Genomic DNA, 21,305 nt, shown 5'->3' with positions numbered 1-21,305 from the left:
AATTTTGCAATCCAGATTTTGTAAAAAAATGCAATATTTCCAAATTATGTAGAGCCTGAAATAAAGATACTTGAAAATTTAATCACATGTAAAAGAACACTCAAGCTTTCAAATGAATTTTGAAAATTTTAAATCAGTTAATTAGGAGAACCTAGGAAATTTTTCAAACATATTTGCAATTTTAACAAACAAAATTATTATTATTTTTTTTTGTGAATTGATGTCCTGTAAGCTAAAAAGTTCAAATATCATACTGGCAAATGCGAATTATTGGTAATTATCAGACTATTAATTTATCCATAATGATTTATTCCAAAAGTTACACAATGGTAGCCAACTTTGGTTTATAACTTCGAAGATAATTAACAAATTGAAACTTTTTTTTAAAAAAGAAGCAGCTTTCCGAGTACTTTTAAGCTGTGTTTTTTAAAATTAATTTAGATAAAAATTTGTGAAGATATTCAATTTGTTTAAAATAAAAAATTGTAAGAATTGCAAAATTATTGTGCAAAAACTGTCGGGCTGGTATTGTTGAAATTTGGCATGTTGCTTTATCACATCAAGAGTTTCTTTGAGGTAAAAGCAGAAGGTCCTATGTATAATATAAGTACTCGAATAAAATTCCCAAAAAATCTTGCTTTTTTTTACAATTATTATTTTTGCATCAGTAATAATGTATTTTTTGATTTGCAACCAATGATATTGTGTGTAAAATTTAATAATTTTTTTTTTCTCGATCTTTTCTCTATAATGAACAGTTATAGAGTTAACTAGGAAAATGGGAGAAAAAAGTGGATATTTTTGTAATTTTCTTACATTTTGTTTAATAAAAATTTAAGCATACCGTTTTCAATTGGCGCATAATGAAATAATCATTTTTGATGATATTCCAGAGGCATTAAAGCAAAAATTAGTGATCGTTTAGAAAAAGTCCAAAAATGCCCATTTTATAACAGATACCGCTTGAATTATTAGAAACCCATCTATAAAGAACAGAATCATAATCTTTTTCAGGTATTAAAATTACAAACATATTTGCTGATGTAAAATGGAAGGGTACTTTGCCGAATAGGCTACAATGCCAGCTCATGGAAACATATATTTCATTGTTTATGCTACCAAATATTTTAAACTTGTTGTTTAGGTTAATTTGTGTAATTAATCTGAAAAAAAAACAACTTGAATAAGCTTAACTTTAATAATTTTATCATTAATTTAGATTACCTATTTGGCAAATTTATTAAAGGAATTAACTTAGAACAGACTACTTCATTATCTAGAGGTAATGTTGAATAAATTACTTGTAAACAATTTTTAAAATAGATTTTTTTGTTTTTTGGATTTATATTAACAGTTTTACTACTATGGATAATATAACATGGATTGAAACTGTTTCTTCATATATAACGTGGATGTCAAAAATTCATTCTGTTGCTGAAGTGGTCCATATTGCACAGTTTGGTTTAGAAGTCACACCAGATGTCTCTACTATTATCCAACGTATATTTGCTTATTATCTCAGTCCAGGATCTCCAGTTACTTCTTTACAATACTTATGTAAAAATCCTGATCTGAAATTTGTTACTCCAATTGTAAACTTCCGTGGTCAAAGTAATAGGTACGTATTACATTTTAAACTGTTTACAGGAATGGACTGGCCTGGGAGACTTACATGTTTGTCTTGCCAAACCAGCAAATTTACTACTGAGCCATACTCCTTACAGCCAAATCTCATGTTGAGGATGAATGGCATTGTATTATTGTGGTCTGTAATTTAATAAATGTCCAATTACTCTCTCTGATTTAATTATTGGTCATATAATAATTTTGGATATGCGATGTGTTAGAAACTCTTGGCAGTGAAAGTTCTAATGATAAATGAATGATTATGATATTCTGGATTTATATTTGCAGCTTTATAGATTAGATTTGGGGTTTATAGGCAGCAGCAGAGTGTACTTTTTTAATTTATTATTATTAGGCCAAGATGTGTTGTTTATTAGAACCTACCAAAAAACGTGGTAGCTGGGAACAATATTATAAAGCTTCCAACATCAAAATATAATTGTTTGCCCAGACCTTGAAATATCAATTACCTGTGCAGGGATGCTAGCACTAACAATGTGTGCTATTCTGATAAACAGCAGTTAAATAACTACCCTCTAAATAGACTTAAATTCTGTATTTTTTTGTGTTCAGCCAATAACTTCTTTCACTGCTTACAAAAAAAAAGGGAGAGGTAAATTCTAAAAAATGAAAGTTATATGATACATTTTCTAATTGAATGCTTGATATGTGAATTTGGAATCCTTGTTTATTTCTATACAACTGAATATCCATTTCTGAGAAATCTGTTGATCTTGCAAAGATCTTATTTATAGTACAAGGATTCCGCACATGTTGAGTAATTGTTACATTAGGTACAATTTAAAAGTATAATGTAATACTTTCCTACTAATGAAATGGAAGTGTTGATAGTTATTTATATACAAATATTATAATAAAATATTTTATTAAATATTATAATAAGTTAAAAATATTATAATAAAATATTTCATATTTCAATTTTAAATAATGAATTTGACTTCAACTACAACTATTTTTTAATCTTATAATTTAACTTTTTATAGTACAATTTAACTAAAAATGACGTCTGTTGTATATAGTATTAAATACCAATCAGAATAAAATATTTACTTATTTACTGGTGATAAGGTAAGGGTATTTGAAAAACAAATTACAAAAAAATAAGAAGAGAATTTAATTATCTTTTTTGTACAGATAATTTTGTTGTTAACAGTTGTTATTTTTGTTTTTAGGAATCTAAAGTATGAGAAGTGGTTAATGAAACTAACTACAAATGAACAACATCGTTCAATAACAACTTGTTTTTTACGAACATTAAATTTTCCCTTTCCAGATAATATGTTTTCTTTTAGTAAGTAATTATAGATTACTTTAATTATTTACTGATTATTTTTATGTAATGATGAAACATAAGAGCTTATTTTAATTTATTTAGCTCTATCCAAATATTATGCTGGATTTAAATTACCTGTGTGAATGCAGTTTGATAAATAAAGTGTATGAAGTAAAATTTATTCAGGTATATTTTTATTGTTCAATATAACCTTCCAGCTTGACTTATTTAGCCCAAGGATGTTCAAGTACCATTATACGATTTTTGTAGAACATTCATTTTGAACTGTGATTTGGGAATAGGTCTAAAGCATATGGAGCCAAAACCTGGCAAGTAGGGGAAAAGTGGTTGCAATTTAGCCATTGCAGTTGCTACCAGTACATTGCCTTGATAGAAAAGCAATTGAGATATTGCTCAATTATTTTCTTGATTTCATTGTCCAGATGTTTCACCAAATTGGTATACTTGCTTGTAATTGTTTTTCCTTTTTAAAAGCAGTCAATGAAATTGTGTCCTTGCATCCCAAAAAACTGGTTATTATAAGTGTTCAAAGTTAAGAAAGTGTAAACAAACAAGTCCATGTACAGGGTGGGGATGGATCAGTATACACCAGTGGGAGGAACGGAGGATTGGCCACATTCATGCAAGTATATAAGTACAATATATACTTGGATGCAGATGCTCAACAGCTCGCTGCATGCTCATGGATACATAATGTCTGACTATTTCCCTTTGGTTATTTTTATTCATATTTATTGTTTGTTTAATCTGCTACATTTTTCTTTGTTTAAATTGCTGAAATGTTTTCTTCTTTTTGTTTTACAATTGCAATTTTTATTACTTTTTGAAATTTCCTTTATTCTTTACAAGTTTTTTAAATTTATTTAGTTAAAAGAAAGAGATAGGAAATTAGGGTAGATAAGGATCAAGCTGCTCAATTCCATCCATATCATTGGATCTCGCATCAATTGTATCATCCCTGGTCGATGACTGATCATCGGGGCTCATCACTGCTTTCACTGCTACTGCCACTGTCATTAACACAACTGTAAACCTTTCAGTTTACATGTCGGCAACTCTATTTGTTTCATAATAATTTTTTCTATTGTTAGTGCTTATTCGCAACATTGCTTCCGATATTTCACTGGCAGTTCAGAAGATTGCTGCTTCACTGCCAGCATGAACCAGTATCAGCTTCGAGCTTTTGGATACAGGTGTTTTACACGTGCCTTTATTTGAGCCATCAGTCCAACCATAATTTTTCCCATATGTCAAGTGAATATAAGATTCGTCTGAAAAAACTATTGGTCTTCCTTCCAGTCTGTAAATACTCTCATTTTCTTTAGATAATTTACTCGTTTATTATGTATATAATAAAAACCTTACCTGTTATTTCAGTTTTCTTCCATCTAAAACCCATACTCCTAAGAATTTTCCTTAGAGTTTGGTGACTGCAACTCATCTGCAGATGTAGGTGTTCAGCTTTTAAAACGAATAGTATGTTTTTCAGGGCTTTATGTTGTATATGATATTACGTAACGCACATCTTTGCAAGTTGTCGTTGTAAACTTTCTTTTTCATTCATATTATCAATTTTATCCAGTGTACTAAAATTCTCATTTTCTCCTGGTTTATTTGATTTTGTTATCACTTTACACACAATATGAACAGATACTTTACAATGGTCTGGATTTCCTTCGACTAGTATGCTGTAGACATTCATTATTATACATTTGCTTTGGCCTTTAAGAGGTATTCCTTTTCCTAATCTATTATTGCATCTTGAATGAGGCATTAGGAAGATTAATTATTTAAAAATTCTGTTAATGAAACAAAATTAGTTTTGATAAAACTAATTTGTTCATAAAAAGTATTGTTCAAGTATCAGTATAAAAAATACTGATTATAAACTCTGGTAACAATATATGATGAGCCAATTAACTACACGAATACAAGAAGGCAACTGAATTTCTGCTTCTACTCAGTACTTGAACACATCTCACCATCCCCCTACCGTATTAGCATTGCTGACACCACTTCCAATCGAGTTTCTGCGCATCTGTGTGTGTACATTTTCTTAGAACAGTTATACTTTTCTAGCAGAGGACACTAACTTAGCCTTCTTCAGTACCAATTTGCCTCTTAGTGTCCATTATGTTTTTGTCTCAGGTGTATGATAATGAACTCAGGTTTTATTAATAGTTATGAATCAGCACTGAAATTAATTTTTATTTTTCTTAAAATTCTTTAAGCTCTGGGATGAAATATCTATTTGAACATTTAAAAAAATTAAATGTGAGTAAACTCAGCTCCCATGTGAAAAACTTCTTCATACTCAGCTATTCATGTGGGATGTTGTGCACACATTCAGACAAGGTATTGTTTCTCCGACTTTCAACCAATTATTTGCTAAACAAATTTCACCAATTTCTGTGATCATTTCTTTGGTTGTCTGATGTAGTATTTGTTTTTACAACTTATTTGACCATGTGTGAATGATAAATGTTTAAATGATGGTGTTAACAAAGAACTGCATCTAACTTCATTTTTATTTGGATAGCTTTTTTCTTTTCAAAAAATATTTTTAAAAATTACTAAAACTATCTTCTTAGTGAATTGTTTAAACAAACTAAATAATGTACTTAATTGATATTTAGGATTTTATCACTTCAGTAGTAGTAGAGAACAATTGACGTTTGTTTATAGTGATACCATATATATCATTTACTTTACTTCTCAAATCTCTCTTTTATAAAGTTGCGGTTAACTGTGACAGGTATTTCTCCATAACCCACCGGGTTGTTCTAGTGATGAACGCGTCTTCCCAAATCAGCTGATTTGGAAGTCGAGAGTTCCAGCGTTCAAGTCCTAGTAAAGCCAGTTATTTTTACACGGATTTGAATACTAGATCGTGGATACCGGTGTTCTTTGGTGGTTGGGTTTCAATTAACCACACATCTCAGGAATGGTCGAACTGAGAATGTACAAGACTACACTTCATTTACACTCATACATATCATCCTCATTCATCCTCTGAAGAATTATCTAAACGGTAGTTACCGGAGGCTAAACCGGAGGCTTACCGGAGGAAAAAGAAAGAAGAAAGGTATTTCTCCATAGTTTGAAAATATGTAAGTTTTATTTTTATTTGCCAAATTTTGATTTAAAAAGAACATTAATTCTTTTACTGCCGTAATCAAGTCAAAGTGATTCACAATTGCCTTACCTGTGTTAATTGGCGTTTTAATATACATACTTTAAAAAATACAAAAAATTATTGACTATTGTAGTTGTCATCAGAATAGACAATTTCTATACTTGGATGTTCTGCTTTCTGCAAATATTAACTGTATCAACCAGGTTCAGCTGAAGTTCTTGATGAAACTTGATTCAATATATGTTTAAGATTTTATTATTCAGGGCCTTTGTGGTAGAATTTACTATCCAGCTGAAATTTCTTTTCTGTTTAGTATAATTACTTAGGAAAAGTACTTAATATTACAGAAAGAGTACTTCATATTACATTATTAGATAAAAAGTTGTGGCTTAAATATTAACTTAGTTTTTGGGTGTAATGTGCTGTACTATATAAATGATTCTGAAAGCAAAAATTTACACGTTATTTGTGCTTTATATTCAGTGATGTAGCTGAATTCCTCTTGTAATTTAGTACTTGATAGGAAGGACAAGCAAATCAAAAATTTGAAAAATATTCTTATAAAAGGAGCCAATTTTACCTGTTGTAATTCTTATTGCCTAAGTTTATTGCAAAATAACACTTTTCAGTTACTAAATTAAAAAAATGTTTTTATGAACTTATAGTTCCAAATTTTAAGTAATTCATTTTTTTTAAAATGTGTTCTGGATAGTAAATCATAATACAAACGTAATTTAAAAATAACCAAGTACATACGTAAGGCTTTGCAAATGTTGCATTCAAATTGACTGACCCATTGGAGAACTGCTAGGAAACAGGTAAAAGATAATAAATATGCATGAACCATGTACTTATTCTGATTTTTTGCCTAGAGAGAGGTGCTAGACCTGTTGGAAGCTTATGTCCTATGTGTAACTGCTTCAGTAATTTTCAATGAAATTTATTGTCATCTTTGGTTGCTATTCTAAACATAAAGATTAAAGTGTTTGTAATGAAACTTTAAAAATGTTTAATAAAAAAGTTACTAAAATGTACCTTAGTACAAAAAATTAATGTGAACTATTTGATTTTGTGTAAGTTCCATCAACTGTAAAAGCTAAAAAAAAACCTGTATGCATGATCAATATTGAGGATAAATATGGAAAACATACCAAGTTTTATACATACATAGATGTAAAATTGAACATAAAACTTTGCCTGCTCCCAGTTCTTCTTTACTTATATTTTACACTAAATAATTTTTTTTGTAAAAATGTAATTGTGTATAAACAAGTTTTGTTTCTTTTGCAGGTGATAAAAATAATATAACTGTTGCTATGGATAATACTGTACTTGGTAGTAGCACTGATGATAAGTATTTCTGTTCTGTAATGACATCAATTTCCAATAAAATTGGAGTTAAATAATTCTCAGTTTTATCAGTTATCTTATGTATTGTAAAATTAGCAATAATTGTTAAATATTTGTATTTTAAAATAATGTTTTGTTCAGCATCTGAATATTGTTAATATAATCAGCATGATATTCTTGAAAACAAATATGTAGCTGCTTTTTCCAAAATATAAAATTTTGTGTCTAATTATTATTATCTCAGCCATGTTAAGTATATATAGTATTTGTGATTTTGTTCAAAAATTCTTAATATTATAATAATTGTAAGTGCTGGTTGGGTTTTGATGGTAGTTCTTATATCCACCAGCATTTTATTATTATGCTTTACTGTTCAGTCTTTTCTTTAATCATGTTAACAACTTCCCCTTTTGTCATCAGTGGTTTGACTGAAATTCAAGTTTTTTCATGGAAATTAGTTGGTTACTTTTTGTTAAGTTTGGAAAAAGTTGTCAGATTCAGTAATTATTGATAATGTTATATAATTCCACTGAGTGATTTGATATAGTTTTGTTTACTTTTTTATTATATGTATCTGTTTGTTTTTTTTAAAAAAATAATAGAATTATAAATAATTTTTTAAACTTTGGAACTAGCCTCATAAGTTTTTTCAGAGCTGTTATGCGACTCCTTTGCCAATATCATTAGAGTAATGCTGTTGTTTATGGCTTCAGTCTAAGTGGTTAGGAAACATTTTAATAGTTAAGTATTTAATTTAAATTATGTTTTTTAGTATGTTTATTAACGATATTATCCTTGAATATTTATCCAACTTCTATAAAGGTGGGCACAACTGAACCTACTTTCTTGACTCCTGTTTCAGTTATTTATTCTAATGGTGTGCGTTTTGATTTCTTTAGTATAAAAAAACAAAAAAATTAATTTAAATCTAATGACAAAATTAAGGGTGTGTTCTATTTTTACATTGTTTGGTAAAACTAATCTCACCGAAAAAAGTTTAAAAAAAAATTAAGTTGCAACTAAGCATTCACAACCAATCCGCAATAGATATTTAATAAAATTTTTACTGGTTGACTATATATATTTTTTTCAATAAAGGGATACTTAAATTTAACATGTCACACACTGTGGACTACCATTATTCTCATCCACATTGGGTTGCTGTGAACTGCCATCAACACCCTTTTTTTTTATGCGCATATATTTATTTTGGTTTGCTTGCTGTTATTTTTACAAAATGGCACTTGCAGTCATTCAATAAGCTTTCCTTTAGACGTAGACCACTGCAGTTTAACCATTTCTTTTATACAAACAAGACGAAATGATCATCTCTACAGTTGTTCATGAAGAGAATGTCCATCAAAAAATCTTCCCTTCACGAGCTTACATAGTACATTTTCTGTGTGACTTGAACCACCAACTAACTATTTTATTGGAAGCTCCATTGTATACAATGAACTTGAAGAAAAAACCAGAAGGTTCTGTTAATATATGTGTTTTTACTCCGTACCAATATCGGTTACTTTTAACATAACTATGGAAAAGTAGTCTCCCCTTCCAAAGTACCATTGACTCATCAATGCAGAAATTTTGTCTAGGGATAATTGTTTCAGCTATTATTTTATAGAAAAGGTCTAGCTAGTAATGGTCATATTTTGTATAGTATGTCAGTTAGTGTAGGTTCATCTGGGCTATTAGTTTTGGGAAAATGTGGTGTGGTGACTGTAATATTACAGTGAACCTGGCTAACAGAGGTTCTAAAAAATGAAAAAACCGTATAAAGCATCAGTACTTCAACAATCAGAAAGGTATGGCATTTAAAGTGATCCCATATGAAAAAACAGAGCAATAAATGTAAGGGCATTTATGAGTGATCTTCATTTTTTATTCTGGTGTATGGTGATTTTGATGAATTTTGTAATAAAAGAGCTTGTTTATTTGTCTCTGTCACTATTAGATCAGTTATTTTGTTTGTAAAAAGTCAAAGAATTGTCTCAGGTGACTTCCAGTACGTAAACTTTTCTAGCCAAGTAAGTTGAATTGAGATCAGTCTCTGTACCAGTTTATGTCCATGTGTTGTCAGCGCTGTAGTTTACTGGGTAGAACTGGTAGGAGGAGGGGCTGAAACAGGGTGGTCTGAGGGTGTGCTGGTGTTATCTAAAAGAGGTTGTTGTGGGTCGTCAATGGCTTCCTCATCATCATCATCATCACCACTTTCTAAGAAGTCAGATTCTCCTGACCATTCATATAATGACAGAGTCACTAATATAGACAGTCATATAATATTCAATCTCCTTTTTCAGTCAATGAGATTAAAGTTCTACCTCCTGAGATTGATTGTACTGGCTTAGATGGCAGTGAAATTTTGCATTTTGTAATGCGTCTCTTTAATCCTCCTCCTGTACAGGACGTCCTAAAACACATAAAAGTGATTATTTATAAAAGTAATAACCATTAAAAATAATTTTTTTTTTTTAATATATTTTTCATGTTATGCAGTAAGTTTTTGTACTTTCAGCAAGCATGAAACAGACAACATAAATTTTTGAATTTCTGTACACTTTTGAATATAGTAAGTAAACGTCGTATTGTGATGGTGTTTATTAACTATGCTGTATAATGTTTTGCTGTTATGTCTGTTTTTTATTTGTAAAAATAAGACAGACTGTAATAAAAAGGAGGAAAGGAAGTATGAATCTTACTATAACTGCCCGACAAAAAATAGGATTTTTTTTTTGTGTAACGTAAAAGTAACTATTACAAACAATAATATGAATAAACATTGAACTGCAATTACAATAAATTACATACATGAATACAAATAAAAGAATCATACAATTGTGAATAAATATATGATACAATGTATAATGTTGCGTTTAGCAGAATAGCAAAGAAGTTTAATTGTGTAAATTGTATAAAACGTAATATAATTAAATTGTTAATATCTATAATTAGTTGAAATAGTATTTATATTCATTTGTGATATAGTATTAATAAGTAATCATACAAATGTATAATGAAGTAATTAAAAAATTCATAATAAATATAACCTGTAATTAGTACCTCAAATATTAATAATTGTAATCTATAGTAGTTTGCAGTTACATTCATACTGATATTAAAAAAAAGTTTAAATAATAAATAAAACTAGGGAATCTATTCCAAGATCAATAAATTTACAATGGTGTCTTATTGCAACTTAATATATAAATCCATACATAATCATAATCAAATTAGTGCAAATATGTAAATTAGGTTATAAATAATAATACAATAATTAGGAGCATGTTAACGGTTATATTATTAGAATATAAATCAAGTGATATTACAAAAACAATTATAAACAAACAATTAAACCAATGAAAAATATTACTTAAAAATATTATTAAAATTTTTCATCAGAAATTGGTAATAGGCATAATTTATGCACAGGTTTTCTAAATTAAGAATTAAGTTTGTTATCTATTGTATATCTGTTGTGTGTTACATATATTTAATATGTATTTTTTTTAAAGAAAATTCTAAATTAAAACATTTTGATAATAGAAATATAGTGTCTTACCTTTTTTTGAAATCAGCATCGTTTTGTTAAAAACAGTTTTATTTACATTACAGATATTTTTTTTTTTTGAGCGGAAGAAATGCTATTTTTTTTTTACAGTGTTACTTTTCTTTTTCCTGTTTAGCCTCCGGTAACTACCGTTTAGATAATTCTTCAGAGGATGATATGTATGAGTGTAGATGAAATGTAAGTCTTGTACATTCTCAGTTCGACCATTCCTGAGATCTGTGGTTAATTGAGACCCAACCACCAAAGAACACCGGTATCCACGATCTAGTATTCAAATCCATGTAAAAATAACTGGCTTTACTAGGACTTTTTTTTACAGTGTTGCGGAGGAATACCATTTACATACTCCCCACAATGTGGGGAAGTGTCGGACTCATACAGGTTCGGCTAGATGTTGTTATCAGAACTTATGTATGTCTGTACTCTAGCGGCTAAAACTCCTATTTCACTGTACCTCCCCACCTGAGGCCGGATCAGCGGTCAAGCATAGCACAACCTCGGGGAATCATTTTTCTTCAATCATGATGCCATCGGGAGATTACATGTATATTATCTAGATTAGGCTAAACCTCTAGATCAATTGTATCTAGCATCATATAGATGTAGGATTTCTTCTGTAATGTTTGTGAAATCAGGGTTAGATATATCCAATTGCCAGGGCAATCATGATGCCATTGGGAGATTAGAGTACTATATTATCTAGGGTAAGCTTTCTAACTGACTTGACAGTACTTTGCTTTACTGTCGATTATAAATTCTATTTCTCATCATAATACTTCAGATTAGATTTTTAAATGATATTAGAAAATTAATCCTTTTTTTAATTTCTAAACCAATTTTTCAAAGAGATTTGGCAGGTTTGATGCTGTGCTAATTTTTCACTTTCTTGTGAGGTAATTCATGTCTTTCTATCTTCTGTCTTCCCTTTACATGCAGAAGGCCACTTTGTACTATATGCAACATGAGGTAGAATTTAAAATAAACTTAACCATCTTCACACTGGAATAAGTAAAAGTGACAGGACTCCAGTTTAAGATCATTTCACATTTCTATTAACACATAACATTTCAAAAGTTTCATAAGAGTAAAAGCTAGAGAAGATCTCTTCTTAGCTTTCCTGTTTACTTCTCGTAAGACATTTAACTCTTCATAAATATATATTTTAATTTTTAGATTTAAATATGATACTGGCTCATTCATCTGAAAACTGTTTTTTAATATCTTGCTAACGTTTCCTATTAATTTCATTTAAGCTTGAACTACCCTCATCACTGGCAGGTCTCCTGTATGCTCCTTCAGTTTCCTTACCTTAATTCCTTCAACTTGTGATAGGTACTATGGGAATTTTCTCATCCAATCCACTTGCATTATCTATAATACCATGTAGGATGTTATAGATATCCTTCTTGTAGCCTGCAGAGTAGCTACTTTATTTAGGTTGAGGTACTAATTTTTATGTGTTGGATTTGTTAGAATTTTTTTTTCTTTCCCAAGGAAAGTTGCACATAAGCAAACTTAATGAGCTATCAGGTAAAACCTGATGTCTTACTCCTAAAATATCGAGATTCTAATTTACTTTACCTTTTTTTTTTTTTCTCCCTCATCACCCCTGGGCCGGACCGACTTGCTGGTATAACGCCGCCCAGGGTCATTAGAGTCGCCCATTAACGCCGCCCATTAGAGTCTTTAGACTCTAATGTGTCTTTAGCCTCTCCGCCTACCGGCTGTACTGCCGGAACTGGCATGGCAGTTCAGCCCACCGGTTCAGCTCTTTTTGAGAGGGCCTTATTTTAGTTGCCCAATTCTGACACCACACCATACCTAATTAGCCGTGACGTGGTGTCGGGTCTTTTCACTGATCATCCTTTTCCAGTGTTCCTATCTAAGAGCACCCGGAGTCCCAGCGGCTCATTGGAACCGACACACCTCGGCATGCTGGCCCTCCTCGCTGGGGCTGTCCCTACTCTAGTCTACCCTAATATCCTTGACTTGTCTCATCAACATATTTCTGTGCAAGAATCTGCCAGTTATATTCACTGCTAAGTCATAAATTGCACTATATTATCAGACGTTAATGTTCTGGTTAAATCTCAAAACCTCCCACCTGTCACACATGAAAAAGTGTGTTCCACATTGTCAAATTGTCGCAATACATACAGGTTGCTTCATCCCTCCTGCCTATTTTATTTAAATAATAATTAAATACTCCGTGTCCGCTGAAAAATTGTGTCAAGTAAATGATCCATCTCACCGCATCCTCTTCTAACCCACTGTGCAATCTCAGGGATGAGCCGCCTCGTCCATCGACCCACACCATCATTCCATTTCCTTACCACAAAGTATAGATTTCCTCTTTGGCCTCTTGTTCTGATTTTCCTTTAGACCTCTCTACCCTGTATTTCGCGGTAAGATCGATCGGTGGCACCCCTGCAAGCTCACAAAGTGCCTGGTAGGACACCGTTCTATAAGCGGCCACCACACCAAGTAGTATCCTCCTGTGTATTCTGACAAGTTTCTCCTTGTTACATCCAATGTCTATCGCCTGATGCCAGACAGGTACCGCGTACATAAGTGAAGATATTATTGTTGATGCTAACAGTCTGCGCTTGGATGCCCTGGGGGCATTCTGTGCCGTCATTATGATGTTAATACTTCTCGCCATATCTTCAGCACTCTTACAGATGTTGTTTATGTGTTCCGTGTATTTACCATTCCTCTGAAGGGTGACACCCAAATACTTCAAACTGTGGACCTCCTCAATAACATTACTGTTAATAGATACTACAATGGGGTCTAGAACCCTTCTGCCTACTATGGCAACACACAGACACATTTCATATGACAAACTCAGACCGCTAGAGTCCATCCACTCATGAACAATGCGAGTGGCCACATTCGCTCTTTCTTGTACTTAATCAATCGTTCCGCCCTCCACAAGGACGGCAATATTATCCACATAAGCCAGCAATTCCACTCCGTCAGGGAACCTTTTGAGCAGGAGGTAGACAATGACTAACAGCCATAACAATGGCCCCAGGACTGATCCCTGAGGCACCCCACATTGCATCTCGAAATGTATCCTTCCCTCCTGGGAATCGATGCAACATTTCCTATCTGACAGATAATCTTCAATTTGCCTCCGAATGTAGGGGCTCAGCCCCTTTGAGGTCATCGCCCTATTTATATGTCTCCAACCAACTGATCCGAAGGCGTTCCTTATATCGAGTGATATTATCAACGGTATGCGTCTAGTACGCCAAGTTCCTCGTCTGACCTCATTGGCCCAATTTGTAATTCGAAAAATGATCTGCACCGTGGACCTCCCCCTCCAAAAACCGTACTGATTTGCACTGATCCCCACACCCTGTTCTAATTCCTGTATAATTCTGCTCGCTAGCATCTTCTCTACAAGTTTAGCCATGGTATTTAGCAGACTCAACGGCCTATAGGTAACCTCCTTATCCAAAGGTGTACCCTTTGGAAGGAAGACCAGTCTGGCCTCCTTCCAACATGCAGGGAAAAACTTCCTGTCTAATCCATAGCTAGCAATCTCTAGTAACTCCCAGGGAGTAGAGAGTCTTCCTAATCAAACCCTTTATTACCGCTGCGGGGATCCTGTCAGGTCCGGGACTCTTCTTTAATGCCAGACTCTTGGCTGCCAATAGTAATTCGTCATTGGTGAATCTCCTACCCTCGCGATTATATTTCAAATATAAGTTAAACTTTTTTTGGCAGAAAAATTATATGGAGTTTTGATAGTATAAAAATAAAAATTGTAAAAGTTTTACACATTTTCAAAAAATAAAATAAATTATTAAGTAAGCTAATAAGATTAATTTTATTATTTTGTTGTCATTATAATCAGCCTTTTGTATTACATCATAATCATTACAATCATGAATATGTAAATGTTGCTATTATAAAATGAATATTAAACAGTATAGATAATGTAATGAATTGTATACAAATTATTTTGGGAAAAATAATGAAATTATGCCCTTTCCATAGGCAGTTAATGTTTAAGTGCCTTTATTTTGACAAATATTCCAACAAAGGATATGTTATTAAAGAAAAGCAGTTATAAAATAGAAAATATATGAAATCTTCATTAATAGTGTAATCTAAGCTTGATTTTATTTCTCTGTGAAGTAAATCAACTAATTACTTTTTAGCCCCTGATTTGTCAAAAATAATTTTTTACTTGATGCATATTTGAAAAGACCATACTTTTTAGATAGGAAAAAGTAGATTATTTATATTTTTGCAACATATATATATTTATAAAGTTTTGTGTAATTGTTAAAAAGTAGTTTATTTTTAACAACAGATTGAAAAATTGAGAGATAAGAATTAAACAGATGCACATCTCCAGATTTATGTGAGCAGTTAGCTGCTCACATAAGTGTTCTGGATACTGCAACTCTGTTAACATGTTGACAGCCCACACTAAGGAGATTAAGAAGTATAGATTTGATATCTATCATATAATAAATCTTTTTATATGTAACCTACTTTTGTATGAAATTAAAACTATACTGATCCTCAAAATGAAATTACTGATTCATTAAGGATCTGATTTTATGAATATTATCTTCTGAACGAATGCACACTACATTGTAAGAAATTGATTTAAATATCATTGCGGTGTCAAAAATGTAATAAAGTGTATGTAATGATATACTAGGACTAGTTAGGAGCTATATTTGTAATATATCTTCAGAATGATTGAATATACTGAAGACATATTCAATATTGAATATATCTATATTGAATATTCAATATTGAATGTATCTTTGTCAATATTGGATACTTGCAGCTTTATAGCTGCAATTATCCTCGATGGGAAGTATGCATGTACAGGCTATACCAACAGCTAATTTGGAACAGATAAATTGCTACTTAAGAATAAGCTTGTTTTTTAAATTTTTTTTGTTTTACCCCAATTTATAAAATAAAATTGAAGTAATAAATAATACTGTTGTTTTTACGGATGTTTCTTTTTTTTTTGAGAAGGTAAATTTTTTTATATGTGCATATAATTCAAGAGTCCTTATATCTAAAATTTTGTTAATAGGGATCTAACAATTGGCGTCTGTTACTGTTTGTAGTGTTTTTTATGGATTCGGTTTTCATTGTTGATATTTGAAATGAATAAATTTTCTCAATAGATCTAATTTTATATTATTAATTCTCATGTTATATTTCTTAACTGTGTTATTATTTTCTAAACGATAACACAGTTAAGTTAAATTAAATTTATTACCCATGGATTTTCCTCTTAAAAATTGTATCTCGTCATTAAGGAAGAGATTTTATTTTTGTTTCCATTTGTACATTTAATCACTTAGGAATTGTGTTATAATTACTGAATTATAATACATATTTATTCTATACAATTTCCTATGCAGTAGTACAAGGAATGTTCTAATTTAAATTATAATTTATTATTTATTCAAAAAGTAACATAACAAATAAATTGCACACAGTTATTTTTCAACATAGTGCCGCCATGGTAGCTTCTGAACTTCTTTAAAAAAATACTCCTGTGGTTGTTGATGGACCCATTCTCAAACAGCTTCAATGACTTCATTGGAACAAATCGTTGTACTCTGTAGAGCTTCTTTTAAGGGTTCAGACACAGGAAGTCAGAGGGTGCAAGAACTGAACTGTAGGGCGAATGTTGTAGAATAGTCCACATTAATTCATGAATTGTATAGTCTTTATATGAGCAACAACATGAGGGTGTGCATTTTCTGTAAAAAAAACATGCACAGTTGGACTTTTTCCCATTTGTTTTGTTTTTAGTGGACCCTTCAGTAACGTTGACTAAAAACAGTATTTGCTAAACTAAAACACCCTGCTTATCCCAAAAGAATGAAGCCATAATTTTTCCTGCTCTAAAAGTAATTTTTTTTTTTTTTGGAAGGATGTTGCCATTGCCTTGATGCTCTTTACTTTCAGGGTAAAATAGTGTACCCAAGTTTTATCAGTTATGACAAAAAACTAAAAATTTTCGGACAGCAGTTTATTCTCTACAGTTCTCAACCGTCATTAAAAGATTTACTCTATTTATAGTTGCTTATGTTTGTCAACATTTCCTCGTCAAACTCTTAAGTCTTTCCACAAATCTGTTATTGTTTTAAATTTTCTTTTGTAAGAAATTTTATAAGTTGTTCCATGCTTGGATGTAGTTGGTTTTCACTCATACTTGTAAGCAAATGGCATATAAGAGCTGGATGCTGAATGACTGGAATAGGTTTGCATCTTTCCACCAATCATAAAGTTCTTCCAACTTCAGTTTTTGTATCGTTTATTTGGTGCTGTATTCAAATAATAATTTAAATTTATTTTCCTTGTAAAAACTGTTGTACTTTTACACAGTAAATGTATAAATTTAAACATATACAAAAATATTTATATATGTGCTTTATACAGAGCTGTATAATGCATTACCATTGCATTAATGTTTAAAATTTATAGCAATTTTTAATTTATGGTTTTCAACCTGTCCGTCTATTTTCTTATTACTGTTAGTGAATGTCTTCAAAATTCAAATATAACAGACTTACTTGATTTTGCAACATAAAAAGTTATGGTAATAGTAAAGGGAATGGAAGGCTAAGAACGTGACATATTATCTGTGTTTACTTGTTATTTGGATAGAAGATCCTTTCATTCAGATAGTAGTGATGAGGTCAACATTCATTAGGAACTCATAAAAGTTATCTGAAAAACAAGTCTGAAGTCTTTTGTATAACATAAATGGTTGGTCTAATCTATTCAAAAATAAAGGATTGGAATTAAAAAAAGAGTACATTAATCCATTACAAAAAATAATATTACTCTTCACAATCATAATACTTAATCATATTATTGCATGTACTTGTAATTATATCTAATTGATCAAGAGTTCATTGTTAATCGGAAATAAATTTATAGCACTGTTAGGTAAAAAAAAATCTTTGTTATCAATTTAAACTTTGGAAGTTAGTTGGGCATGTTGTACAAGGTGTGTTCAAAAAGAAAAATTATCAAACTTTGGTAATAACCCATCAACCACTGCACATTGTGTTCCAACAAGTGTTGCTGGCTTGCGGCAAGTTTCAGAAAGTTAGCGCATGCCATTTCATATGTCATGCTACCATTGTTAGTTTTTGAGTTACAGTAGTTTGAATAAATACGTATAGTAACCTTTCATAAATTTTTTAACAGAGTAAAAATGAAACATCTTTATGAAAATGTTAGTGATAAATTTTGCTTCAAATTCTTAAAACTTCCACAAACTTTTAAAGTTCTTTAGCAACCATTTGGGGGGAGGACTGTTAGAACAGATCAGTGTTATGAATGGTTCAATTCATAACACTGATCTGTTATGAATTGACTCCTTTAAAAAAGGATACTGTTAAAAACTGTCTCTAAGAGACTGTTTTTAACTGTCAAAAGAGATCGGTAAAGAAGTGGACGTAGCATAGGATCATGCCATGCAATTTTAACAAAAAAAAAAATTTGTGCATTTGCTGACCAATGATGATATTAACATCAGTCAAGACCTTGAACATGCCAGTACTGATGAAAACATTATAACAGGAACTGACACTTAGATTTACAGCTACAATGTGGAAACCAAGATGCAATAGTAACTACATTTTTAGATACTCATTGTAACTCCTAATGAGGTTATGTAAAATTTTAAAATTACTTTAGTCTAGATAATGAGTTAAATTGGACTTTGGTTATCATAGATTTCTGAAAGTTTTTTTTCTTGGAAAGTATTAGAGAAATATTACAATTGTTGGAAACTTATCTGCTACCAATTTTTTTTTAAATTTCATCTTTGCATTTACTTTTTCCATACATTTCTCTAACCAAATTAATTATACCTATACATGTTAATCCATAACCTACCAGTGTACCTTGCCTCTACTAGATTTTGCTATATATTTCTCTTTTTTTTCATTTCAAAATTTATTGACAATCTAATTTCAACATAATCCAGTAACACCACATTTCAAAATATTTATGTTCTTTTTTTACTGTTTTTTCTCATGTTAAATGACTATATAAATAGTTTCAAGAATTTAAAAAAAATGTTTACATTTTATTTGATTCTAGCTGACTTAAATGTGTTAATCTGCTTTTGTGTTTGTTTCTTTGGTCATCTACCCTTTGTAATTTTATTACCTAACAAATTTTCCTAAATTTCATTCTTTTCTGGATTATATTAAAGATCAGATCCTCAGTTTTAAGTTGCATATTTTTATCTATTGTTAGAATGTCTAACAATATTCATTTTTATTTCATGAAAAGATATACTGTCTTTGTATAAATTATATTATTATTTAAAAATTATTTAACCACGCAAGATGAATGCAACTTCTTTTTCTATTAATTCTATTTACAATTTTGGCCTGATATAATAAGTTGAGTTGCTGAAATGTTGTTGATCAGAAAAAGTAAAAATAAATTATTGAGATGTGTAACTGTCAGGTCAACTATGTTATTGACTTATCTAACAGAAAAAATAATTAAATACGTAACATCTTCAACATAATTGGACAGGCTTCTTCAGTTAAATTTGTTCATATTTAACATACTCTTCCCATCTGATGAAGATATAGATGTACATTTGATCAAGCAAGCCCACATGTATTTCTTCACATTATCTTTCTTTTGACATAACACTATCACTGGAAAGCAGTACAGTAACCAGTTCAAAATTAAATTATATTGCTGAAATTTTTAAATGTTTAGACTGCCAATTATTGATAAATTTCAGTGAATAGGGTTTTTATTTTGAAATCTTTAAACCACTGTAAGATAAAAGCTTGGTTTTATTTACAGTAACCTCATAAATGACAGATATGGCAATAACATATTTGTAATTGTCAGTAATGTTAGCTATATAAATCATTTCAAGTTTATGAATGTTAGCTTAGTTTGTTGTTTGAAAGACATTAATGAAACATTACAAGTGCTCAGAAGATTTATTAGAAACTTGCAATTGGTTATTTGATTCTTAGTTTCAAATATATCTTTAAAATTGTGTCCAGACTAAATCTTAGTTTTTTAATGTCAATTCCTTTTTAAAAAGTACAGCTTATATTTGGGCCAGCATTGTAAATAAATAAGTTTATTATTTGTATTTAAATATTATAATCTATATATTTATTGTTCCATTAAATAATGTGATAGTAAAAATTAATTCATGCTGAAGTTATTTGTCAACGAGCAGCGAGAGCAGTGTGTGTGAGATTTGATATAAGGGAATGATTGTTGAATGGGGTTGTGCTAGTGATGTTCATTTTTGTTTAGAGAGGGGAGGGTGAAGGGTGATGATGAGCTGTGGTGGCTACCGCCCCCTCGTCTTAGCGTAATCACATGTTTTGTGTTGTTGTAGAACCACACAGCCGGCTCCACATCTCGATGGGTAAGTAAAATTAAGTTCCTTTATAATTATAAGTCTTAGTTGTAATTTATGGTAACAAATTTGTAGTTTTTTAACGATTAAAACACACTGAATATCTGAAAATAATAAATGTTATTTTCAGAATGATATTATTGAACAATACTTTTATGTATTTATTCACAAATTAGATACAAGGTCAGTAGGTAGTAGTAAAAATTGCTCTCCTATGCAATAATTTTCAGCAACCTTTTACTATGTAACTAGAACTAAATCTAAATCTAGTTTTATTATTAAAATTAAATTATGTATACTGATTAACATGTGTTAACTTACAAATGAAAACATTTCTGTTTTGTCACATCATAAAACAAGTATGCTGACTGTTTAATTGAAGAAACACAAGAAGCCATGTTAAGTAAAAATTCAGTGTTATAAACAATATGATAATTTACTTGGAAAATAACAAACACATTTTCAAATTCTGGATTGTATAACATTTGGAATACATGTTAGTTTTTTTTTTTTTTTGTTTACATACTGATAATATTTGTTACACCCATAAGATGGTTTTTAAAGTTTTTTCTGAGTAAATATTGTTATGAGAATATTGTATTAAGTAGGTATAAATAAGTAGTAACCTAAATTTGCTGCTACTTATGAATTCAATTTTGTACAATTTAAAATGCTGTTCATTAATGCTTTTGATGCTGATGGTTCAGAAGATGATGATGATGATGATGAAGAAACCTCTGATATGGAAGACAAGGGTCAATTACATCCTTTAGTTTCAGTGACAAAAATTAAATCTGAAGATATTCCTGAAGTACCACCTAATAGGTCATACCCTGTTAAAAAATTTTTTTAACTGTCTTAGTTATGTATTTCACACAATTTTGAGAGA

At 30.6% G+C, this 21,305-nt stretch overlaps 2 protein-coding genes across 5 annotated transcripts in view; both read left to right on the top strand.

Annotated features, from left to right (window-relative positions):
- LOC142329944 (uncharacterized) overlaps window positions 1-20,419 on the top strand; it is a 30,323-nt gene extending 9,904 nt beyond the window's left edge. For 3 of the 4 annotated variants that reach the window (XM_075374915.1, XM_075374912.1, XM_075374914.1), the window contains exons 4-6: window positions 1,355-1,618; window positions 2,820-2,938; window positions 7,368-10,881. In XM_075374915.1, the coding sequence (XP_075231030.1) occupies window positions 1,355-1,618; window positions 2,820-2,938; window positions 7,368-7,483 (499 nt within the window). In that variant the 3' untranslated portion in view covers window positions 7,484-10,881. Of the gene's footprint in view, window positions 1-1,354; window positions 1,619-2,819; window positions 2,939-7,367; window positions 10,882-20,310 lie in introns of those variants that run through there. The other variant, XM_075374913.1, reaches the window with a different exon arrangement.
- A 667-nt stretch (window positions 20,420-21,086) lies between these two features.
- The window catches only part of LOC142330430 (uncharacterized), a 40,025-nt gene continuing 39,806 nt past the window's right edge, over window positions 21,087-21,305 (top strand). The window contains exon 1 of the mRNA XM_075375666.1: window positions 21,087-21,241. Coding sequence (XP_075231781.1) covers window positions 21,087-21,241 — 155 coding nt within the window. The remainder of the gene's footprint in view (window positions 21,242-21,305) is intronic.

The sequence above is a fragment of the Lycorma delicatula genome, chromosome 9 (assembly GCF_047948215.1).
Source record: "Lycorma delicatula isolate Av1 chromosome 9, ASM4794821v1, whole genome shotgun sequence".
Taxonomy (NCBI): domain Eukaryota; kingdom Metazoa; phylum Arthropoda; class Insecta; order Hemiptera; family Fulgoridae; genus Lycorma; species Lycorma delicatula.
The sequence above is the reverse complement of the archived record's forward strand: the minus strand, read 5'-3'. Positions and strand labels throughout refer to the sequence as shown.